General features: G+C 44.4%; 1 protein-coding gene across 2 annotated transcripts in view; it reads right to left on the reverse strand.

Annotated features, from left to right (window-relative positions):
• LOC140399715 (platelet endothelial cell adhesion molecule-like) overlaps window positions 1-7,827 on the reverse strand; it is a 177,827-nt gene extending 170,000 nt beyond the window's left edge. Inside the window, exon 1 of one of the 2 annotated variants that reach the window (XM_072489240.1) lies at window positions 7,764-7,827. In XM_072489240.1, the coding sequence (XP_072345341.1) occupies window positions 7,764-7,794 (31 nt within the window). In that variant the 5' untranslated portion in view covers window positions 7,795-7,827. The remainder of the gene's footprint in view (window positions 1-7,763) is intronic. The other variant, XM_072489239.1, reaches the window with a different exon arrangement.
• Between the last annotated feature and the right edge of the window lie 2,560 nt (window positions 7,828-10,387).

Below are 10,387 nucleotides of genomic sequence, written 5' to 3' on the forward strand. Positions count from 1 at the left end.
TTCAGGGATGGCGGGACATATGAGGAGAGATTGACAAGGTTGGGATTGTTCTCTCTGGAGTTCAGAAGAATGAGGGATGATCTCACAGAGGATTATAAACTTATTTGTGTTTATTTATTTAAAAAAATAAAAAATAAAAAAAAATTATTTTTGTTTATTTATATCAATTTATACTATCCAATTATCATTTTTCTAATTAAGGGGCAATTTAGCGTGGCCAACCCACCTAACCTGCACATCTTTGAGTAGTGGAGGCGAAACCTACGCAGGCATGGGGAGAATATGCAAACTCCACACGGACAGTAACCCAAGGCGGGGATTCGAACGCGGGTCCTCAAAGCCAGAGTCCCAGTGCGATCCATTGCGCTACATGCCGTCCTTAGACGTAAAACATTCTAACAGGACTAGACAGGGTAGATGCATGGAAGAGGTTACCAATGATGTGTGTGTCCAGAACCAGTGGTGACAGCCTGAGGATTCAGGGTAAGACATTTCAGACAGAGATAAGGAGACATTTCTTCACACAAAGAGTGGCGAGCCTGTGGAATTCATTACCGCAGGAAGTAGTTGATGCTAAAACATTGAATATATTCAAGAGGCGGCTGGATATAGCACATGTGGAGAATGGGATCAAAGGCTATGGGGAGAAAGCAGTATTAGGCTATTGAGTTGGATGATCGGCCATAATCGTGATGAATGGAGGAGCAGGCTCGAAGGGCCAAAAGGCCTCCTCCTACCGCCAACTTCTATGTATCAATGTGTGTGAGAAATGACAAGGAAATTCTGAGCACAAAGAGCATTGCCTCTCATTAGTCTCCTCTCAGTCTACAGACCTCTATATCAATGGTGTGCTAAACTCCAGCAGACTGAATGAGGAAGTGAAGTTAATACAGGTTGTCAGAGGGAGAACACAGCCTGGTTTTCTCAAGAGGAGCGTTAGATTGTATAACTGATAAATTCATCAGCTCCTAACATATACAGAGTCTTCCAGGAACGTACTCCTACAAGAAAGACTGGAAAATTAAGCCAACGTTTTGAACGTGGTCGGTATTAAAGATAACAGAAATAGCACTTAAGTGTCAGAGTGGAAAGAAAAGTTTTGACCTCGAAGAGACTTCAGTTGAGAAAAGAGGAACTTAGCTGTTTCCGGAAGGATCTTGACTCAGATCTAACAGAATAATCTAAATTAGACATTCCAGAACGTTCCATTATTGGCTTCAAGTGCTGCTCTTTAACTTAACTTCCCATATCTCCGGAAGCTCCTACTTCATGACTGAATCATGCCATTGGTCAATGTCCCACCGCATAACCATATACATCATGAAAGCCAGTTTGAACTTGATTGCCTGTGCTGAGAACCACAGTTGTAATACTGAACTAAAGGCCTTTCTAGCTCTGTTTCTATCTTTGCTAATTCCCCGCCCATTCAGCGCATGTTCACTTCGCTGCATTGAACACTGGTTCAGCAGCGTTATCACCACACTTGGTCAATGCTTCCTTTCTATAGCTTTGGCACACTGAGCTGATTGGCCGTCACAGAGGACATCCAGGGCAACCAGAGTATCTGCTCTGTCCAGGCCACGGGCTGAACAGCAGTCTAATTTCCATTTCATGGGTTCCTTCCGCTCAAAATCATCACAGAGTCAGCAGAGCCAGTTCAGTAGAATCGTCATTTAGATCTGAAATGTTAACTGCTTCTCACCACAGATGCTGCTGGACGTGCTGAACTTATCTAACATTGCCTTTATTCTCTTGTGATCGGGTCAGCATCCAGCTATAAAACCGGGAGGTCGGCCTTTATATCGATGTATGGAATGTGCAATTGAGGAGATGTTTTCCCCCCCCCAGGGAGTGCACGGGATATAGAAGTTGATACTTTCCAGATTAGCTGATGCTGGTAACATTCATGTCATTCAGGGGAAATTTGGTTGTAAACATTTGACTGATACAAAAGAGTTAGAGGAAGTACTGATAAGGTTGTATGAACCAGTATAAGAGGAGGATGGTGTGGAGTGTCAATGACAACACCTGAGCTCTTCGTCTGAATGACCTCTTTATCTACTATAAATACAAATAATAACAAATGCACTGAGTCGTGAATTAATAGAGAATGCACGAACTGACAATCCATGTCTGCAGTTCAAGAACCCTTCACATATGATCAGTTGTAATTTAACACACACTACAAGACTCTCTCTCATCCGAGTGGGAAGTTTGTTTCAGGTCAAGAGAATTAGAACCTATCGTGGATATATTGTTGGCAAGACTTCAGTTTTAAACAATATTATCCTTCCAAAGTGTATCACACCTGTGAGAGCAGCAGCAGACTAGTTCACAGGTATTTATTGATGTAATCTGAATTCCAGTCACATAAATAAATAAATACAGTTAATATTGCACCAGCACGTCCTCATCTAAACATGGATGGATGCATTTGTGGGCATCACATGGACTAAATTGGTTAGGTTGGAGGGTGTTATCAGACACTGTGCAACATTTGTCTGTCCCTGAATAGAGTAACAAGTTACAACTTCAACTGCTTCAAGCTCTGAGAGAGAGATCAGGTTCAAGAGGTGGGTGATGGACATCACTAGAAACCTAATCCCAGGAAGGACATTCCTGTAAGAGCAATTGGCATGATGCATTGAGTTTACAGACGGAAGTCAGAACTGTCCGATACGCAAAATGAATGGGCAAAAGTAGGGTACATGTGAACAGCAACGATATCCTGGCATGAACTGAAAAGACGTTTACATACGGAAGGAATACAGCAATAAAGGAAGTCATTTCATGCTCTCGGGCAAGGTTTAAACAGGGGAACCACAAGGATCTGTGATTGGGCTCCAGCTGTTCACAATTTCTATCGATGAGTTTGGTGACAGGTATAAAGGCAACAGCTGCAAATATGCTGTCAGCACGCAGCCAGGTGGAGAAGTCACTTGAGTGGCGATGGAAGGAGGCATCATGGGATTCTGAGAGGACAGGTGAGTGGACATCAACCTGGCGGATGGACCGTAATGTGGTAAAAATGTTATGTTTTCCGCTTTGGTTGGAAAAGCAGAAAGTCAGAGTTTTTACGAAATAGTGAGAGATTTGATATTAACATGGAAACGTAGAATATAGATGTAGTCGGAGGGCATTCGGCCCATCGAGCCTGCACCACCATTCAATATGATCATGGCTGATCATGCAAATTCAGTATCCCACTCCCTATTGGTCTCAGTACCCCTTGATCCCTTTAGCCGCAAGGGCCAAGTCCAGCTCCCTCTTGAATATATCCAACTTGCTGGCCCCAACAGCTTTCTGTGGTTTGTAAATCCACAAGTTCACAGCTCTCTGAGAAGACGTTCTTTCTCAGCTCAGTCCTGAATGGCTTCCCCCTTTATTCTTAGGCTGTGGCCCCTTGTTGTGGAGGACCCAACATCGGGAACATTCTTCCGCATCCAGCCTGCCCAGTTCCATCAGGATTTAATATGTTTCTATGAGATCGCCTCGCTTTCTTCGAAACTCCAACTGAATACAAGCCTAGTTTATCCAGTCTTTCTTCATACACCAGCCCTGCCATCCTTGGAATTAATCTGCTGAATCTTCTCTTGACACCCTCAAAAGGAAGAATGTCCTTCCTCAAACTAGGAGACCAAATCTCCACGCAGTACTCAAGATGTGGACTCTTCAAGGCCCTGTATAACTGCAGCAAGACATCCCTACTCTTGTGCTCAAATGTTCTCGCTATGAAGCCCAGCATGCCATTCGTTTTCGTCACCGCCTGCTGTGTTCAACCATGACACCCAGATCTCGTTGCACTTCCCCTTTTCCTAAACTGCCACTGTTAACATATTAATCATCCTTCCTGCTTTGCCACCAAAGTGGATACCTCACATTTATCCACATCGTGTTGCAATTGGCAGGTGCGTGCCCATTCCACCAGCCTGTACAAATCACCCTGCCGCCTCTTTGCATCCTCCTCACAGCACACACTGCCACCCAGCTTTGTGTCGTTTGCAAATTTTGAGATACTGCTTGCAATTGCTTCGTCCAAATCACTGATGAATATTGTGAATAGCTGGGACCCCAGCACTGAACCCTGCGGTACATCAATTGCCGCTGCCTGCCACTCTGAAATGGCCACTTTATTCCCACTCTCTGCTTCCTGTCTGCCAACCAGTTCTTTATCCACTTCAATCTATTACCCACAATACCATGAGCTACAATATTGTCCAGCACTGTCTTTTAAGGGATCTTGTCAAAAGCCATTTGAAAGTATAGATACACAGCAACAAATGGCTTACCATTGTACACTCTGAATAATAATTGGTCACATACTGAATAATTCCAGAAGATTGGTCAAGCATGATTTCCCTTCAGTAAATCCATGCCGATTTGGACCGATCCGTTCCCCACTTTCCAAATGCTCAGTTATTTCATTCTCAGGAACTTGGATGTCATTGTCCATATCTCACGAAAAGCTGGCATGGAAATTCATCAAACAACTAGGATGTCAAAATGTACAATGTCATTAATTGCAAGAATGTTTTCGGACAGGAATATAAATGTTTTCTTGCATTTAGAGAGAGCCATGGTGAAACAATATCCGCAGCTTTCCCTATAATTGTGGCCTTCTGGCATAAGAACAAACATATGGGCCACAGAAATAGTGGACTCGCTTCACTATATCCATCCCAGGGATTGCGTAGCTGTCCCCTCAGGAGACACTGATAAAAATGTGTTTGTGTTCTCTAGTGTACAGTTGCGAATGACAGATGATCGGACTGAACCAAACATTACTCTCTAAGACTCGACTGGTGGATGGAGAATGCATGTTTCCTGGCAGCCTGGGGAGACTGTCTCTAAATTACAAGGAGACCATTTTAGACATAGATCAGGAGGACATTCGTCACTCAAAATCTGCTGACTCTTTAGCGTTCGCTCCAATAGACAGCACGGTAGCATTGTGGATAGCACAATTGCCTCACAGCTCCAGGGTCCCAGGTTCGATTCCGGCTTGGGTCACTATCTGTGCGGAGTCTGCCCATCCTCCCCGTGTGTGCGTGGGTTTCCTTCAGGTGCTCCGGTTTCCTCCCACAGTCCAAATATGTGCAGGTTAGGTGGATTGGCCATGATAAATAACCCTTAGTGCCCAAAAATTGCCCTTAGTGTTGGATGGGGTTACTGGGTTATAGGGATAGGGTGGAGGTGTTGACTTTGGGTAGGGTGCCCTTTCCAAGAGGCGGTGCAGACTCGATAGGGCGAATGGCCTCCTTCTGCACTGTAAATTCTATGATAGATAACTCTGGGCTAAATCCTTGGCATGTTGAAGATATATGTCGAAAACTTTCGAGTATAAAATACATCAACCGATAACTTGATAGTGAACGAACATGCTGTTATTGTGGAGGACCAGCTATGATCCTGTTGAGTGAAGGAGCAGTAACAAGGCGTTGAATATTCTGTTCCTGCTCCTATGTTCCTGTATTCCAATCAACTGCAGCTCCACGCTGGGACTTTGACAGATGAACCCAAATATTAAATATTAGTTAATGAGGTCCCATGCTCCAACTGTTCAGAAATAGTTATGCGACTGATTGATTTCGAGACCGAAAAATAGATGAGAGCAGAAATGTACATTGTAGAGATGGGAGATTTCTTCACAGATTACCAAACAGACTGTGCAGTACAACTGGCGGAGTTCCATTATGGAATGGATGTATCTGTGAAAAGTGATCATGTATATTGTGAAAGATGTAGATGGGGAGAAATGTTCTGAGGAGTTTTGATAGCTGTTTTAATCAAGGACATTTGACTCCGCCCCCTCCGCAGACAGACTGCTCAGTTTGTTGCTCATTTGTAGAAAGGAGAATGAGGAGAAGGTTTGAAGACACGTTCATACAGCTGAGCCCTGACTGAAGTATCAGTGAGGAAAGTTCAGTTGTGCAGACCGCAACACATACACTGGAAATTATCACACAGCGCCTGAAATTAGGAAATGTAACAGAGCAGAAAGCACATCAAACATGCTGACAATTGCCATTGATATAAATGGGAGAAAAAGCACTGAGCAACAGACAGGAAGACTGTGGTTTCAACTCAAATTAGATTCACGACAAAGAAAGAGGAACTTAGCAACTGTGAGAAATGAAATTGACTCAAAGATAAAGGAACAGCTCCAAATATATGCAGCAGAAAATGTCACAATACTGTGAATAAAAAAAGTTCCCACCAGCTTTGTCAATACCTTGGCAGGATTAGTATTCACAAATGCAGCACCCGCCTCCTCAATGTTTACCTGTTTGCACAGACACTGAGTGGGTTGGTTGACCTGTGCGGGATAAAAACCGCGACCTGTGGTAACACTGGCAACTACAACGCATGTTTCTTCCCCAGAATGGCGCAGAATTAAGTGACTCTGTCAATGCTTTTGGTCCACGATTCCTTCAAAGCTGCCGAAGCTGTGAGCTGATTGGTAGCGCCAGAAATTCAATTGACAGAAATAGGGGAATTGGGAGACGCAGTGCTGGAGAACCAAAATTCAATTAACTTATTACATAAGAATCTGGCTTACTTGATTCCAACCTAAGCTCAAAAGGATTAATGCCTTGAACACCGTAACTGTTACAGTATAAGGACCGCGTTTATTTGCTATTTGCTCAAGAAAGTATGAAATCTAGTCATTCAATAGCATGACGGTCTTAACATTCCACGAATGGCCCCTAACAGACAAAGAGGGAAGAACAATTCCACAAGTAGCACAAGGAAATTGGAGGATAAAAGTAAGTGCAGGGTGTGAAGAGACTGAGAGATAAATGCTGAGCACAATAGTCAGCTGAAACACCGATTGCAAGGCTCCAGTGTTTGTTCACATTAGAGATTACATCTCAGTTATTTACAGTGCAGAAGGCGACCATTCTGCCTATCGAGTCTGCAGCAGCGGCTCTTTGAAAGAGCACCCTACATCAGCCCATCCGTTCACCTTATCCCAGTAGCCCATCAACCCCAGCTAACCTTTTTGGACATTGAGGGCAATTTAGCATGGCCAATCCACCTAACCTGCACATATTTGGACTGTGGGTTGGAAACCGGAGCACCCGGAGGAAACCCACGTCGAAACGGGGAAAACGTGCAGACTCCGAACAGACAGTGACACAGGCCGGGAATCGAACCTGGGATCCTGGAGCTGTGAAGCAGCTGTGCTAACCACTGTGCTACCGTGCTGCCACATTAATTCGACAAGTAGATACAATCTGTCACAAATAGAAGCGTTAATGTTTGATTCATAAATCAACACCCCTTCAACACGATTCTTGGGCAAGTGATTCTCTGCCTCACACATTGGTGGAAAGGACCCACTTGGTGTTTGAGCTCAGCAGTTATTTGGCGGTGTAACAGGCTAATTAAACACTATGTAAATCAACTGATAATGTCCTCAGGGTACATCCACTGATCAATGCAGTGTAACAGGGCCAGGAGGTCAGTCGAAGTAGCAGACACTCTCTTGGCTTGCTGCTGTCATCAAAATCGCTCGACATTCCCCCAATCTAAAGCCAGCTTCACTTTTTCATTGCTGCTCACACAGAATTCAACACAGTTAAGTTCCTGGTCCGATAGTACAAACTAATGCAATCTCCACCACTGGCATTGCTTTAACTCTCTCCGCTACCAGCGTTCTGACGCCTCGGGGCCAAGATCCACTATTCCTCTGCTAGTACACACACGAAGCAGAAGCCAAAAACACACTCGGATCAACAAAAGATTGCTGCACTACTCACCAAAGAATAGCAAGAGGACACCACCCTCCATGTTCACTCTGAGGGAGCTGAGGACATGTGAGTTGGAAGGACGGCGGGTAAGTGCCACTTCACAAAAATTCAAACCAGGAAATGTTAAATGAGAGAGGTTATATCTACTAGGAGGAAGTGACAGTTAAAGTCACAGTTAAAGCAACAGCGCTGAATTTTGCACAACAAAGGCTGAAACATTGATAAGAAAATGTCATGTTCGAAAATGTTAACATTTGTAAGTTACACAATGATCATGTGTTGTTTCGGTTGTGGAGTTAAATGTAGCAGATGTAACAACTTTAAACATTTGTGTTTGGTTGGAGATTGGTCTTCATCATAGTCAGGCATTCTGATTCTGTGAGGGACATTTCTTCACTTCAATCTCTTTTGGGATTGGCAGTACAGTACCACAAGTGGACAGCACTGTGGCTGCACAGCGCCAGGGCCCCATGTTCTATTCCCCGCTGGATCACTGTCTATGCGGAGTCTGCACGTTCTCCCCGTGTCTGCGCGGGTTTCCTCCGGGTGCTCCGGTTTCCTCCCACAGTCCAAAGATGTGAAGGTTAGGTGGATTAGCCGTGCTACTTTGCCCATAGTGTCCAAAAAAGGTTAGGAGGGGTTATTGGGTTATGGGGATAGGATGGTTGTGAGAGCTTAAATGGGTCGGTGCAGACTCGATGGGCCGAATGGCCTCCTTATGCACTGTATGTTCGATGTTGTATGATAATGGACCAGACTGCAATTTTCAAAAATGTTCCATTTGTAAAAGAATGAGTAATGGATAAGTCTGCAACTGGTGTGTATAATATGACCAGGAGTTGTCCTATCGAAACTTGGAAATGTTACAACTCTGTAAGAGGACATTCAGCCCATTTTGTTCATGCCAGCCGGGGAGACCAGGGTGCCTTTATAATCCCACCTTCTTGCACCCGGTTCATAACCCTGTCGCTCACAAACATATCAGGTGCAGATGAGGGATTTTAAAGAAGGGTTTGGGGTCATGGACTCCACCATCAACTCGGGCAGCGATTTCAAGGCACCCACTTCCGCCTGGGTGAAAATGTTCGTCCTCATGTCCCCTCTACTCCTTCTACCACTTCAGTTGTAACTATGTCCCCTGGTTCCAGACTTCTCGACCAAGGGAAACCACTTTATTCTGTCCATTCTTTCACATCCATTCATAACTTTGCACAGCACAACAAAGTCACCCCTCAGCCTTCTTTGTACCGAAGAAAATAACCTCAAACTATCCAATCTATCATTGTAATTGCACGTGTTGAGCCCTGGCAACATTTTTACAAACCTCTTCTGCACTCTGTCCAGTACAATAATGGCCTTCCTGTAATGTGGTGACCATTACTCCAGTTGTGGCCTCACCAGTATTTGATACAATTCCACCATTGGACCCTTACTTTATATTATATTCCTTTGCCAATGAAGGAGAACATTCCATGTACTTTCTTTCCGACCTTGCCATATTGAACTGATACCTTTGGGGATCTGTTTACATGTACACCAAGCTCTCTCACTTCATTACCCTCTCAGTCTATTCCCATTTCTTGTGTACTCCCAATAACTGCTTGTCCTCAATAAATGCTGACCTAACACATCCCATTGTTTAATTACATCTGACAGTCGATCGCCCCTCCACTAACCCATAGAACATAGAACATAGAACGATACAGTGCAGTACAGGCCCTTCGGCACACGATGTTGCACCGACATGGGCAGTCAAAAAAAAAAGCCATCTAACCTACACTATGCCATTATCATCGATATGCTTATCCAATAAACTTTAAAATGCCCTCAATGTTGGCGAGTTCACTACTGTTGCAGGTAGGGCATTCCACGGCCTCACCACTCTTTGCGTAAAGAACCTACCTCTGACCTCTGTCCTATATCTATTACCCCTCAGTTTAAGGCTATGTCCCCTCGTGCTAGCCATTTCCATCCGCGGGAGAAGGCTCTCACTGTCCACCCTATCTAACCCCCTGATCATTTTGTATGCCTCTATTAAGTCTCCTCTTAACCTTCTTCTCTCTAACGAAAACAACCTCAAGTCCATCAGTCTTTCCTCATAAGATTTTCCCTCCATACCAGGCAACATCCTGCTAAATCTCCTCTGCACCCGCTCCAAAGCTTCCATGTCCTTCCTATAATGAGGTGACCAGAACTGTACGCAATACTCCAAATGCGGCCGTACCAGAGTTTTGTACAGCTGCAACATGACCTCATCACTCCGGAACTCAATCCCTCTAACAATAAAGGCCAACTCTCCATAAGCCTTCTTCACAACCCTATCAACCTGGGTGGCAACTTTCAGGGATCTATGTACATGGACACCGAGATCCCTCTGCTCATACACACTTCCAAGAACTTTACCATTAGCCAAATATTCCGCATTCCTGTTATTCCTTCCAAAGTGAATCACCTCACACTTCTCTACATTAAACTCCATTTGCCACCTCTCAGCCCAGCTCTGCAGCTTATCTCTGTCCCTCTGTAACCTGCAACATCCTTCAACACTGTCGACAACGCCACCGACTTTAGTGTCGTCTGCAAATTTACTCACCCACCCTTCTGCGCCCTCCTCTAGGTCATTGATAAAAATG

Source organism: Scyliorhinus torazame, chromosome 23 (assembly GCF_047496885.1).
Source record: "Scyliorhinus torazame isolate Kashiwa2021f chromosome 23, sScyTor2.1, whole genome shotgun sequence".
In the NCBI taxonomy this organism is placed as follows: domain Eukaryota; kingdom Metazoa; phylum Chordata; class Chondrichthyes; order Carcharhiniformes; family Scyliorhinidae; genus Scyliorhinus; species Scyliorhinus torazame.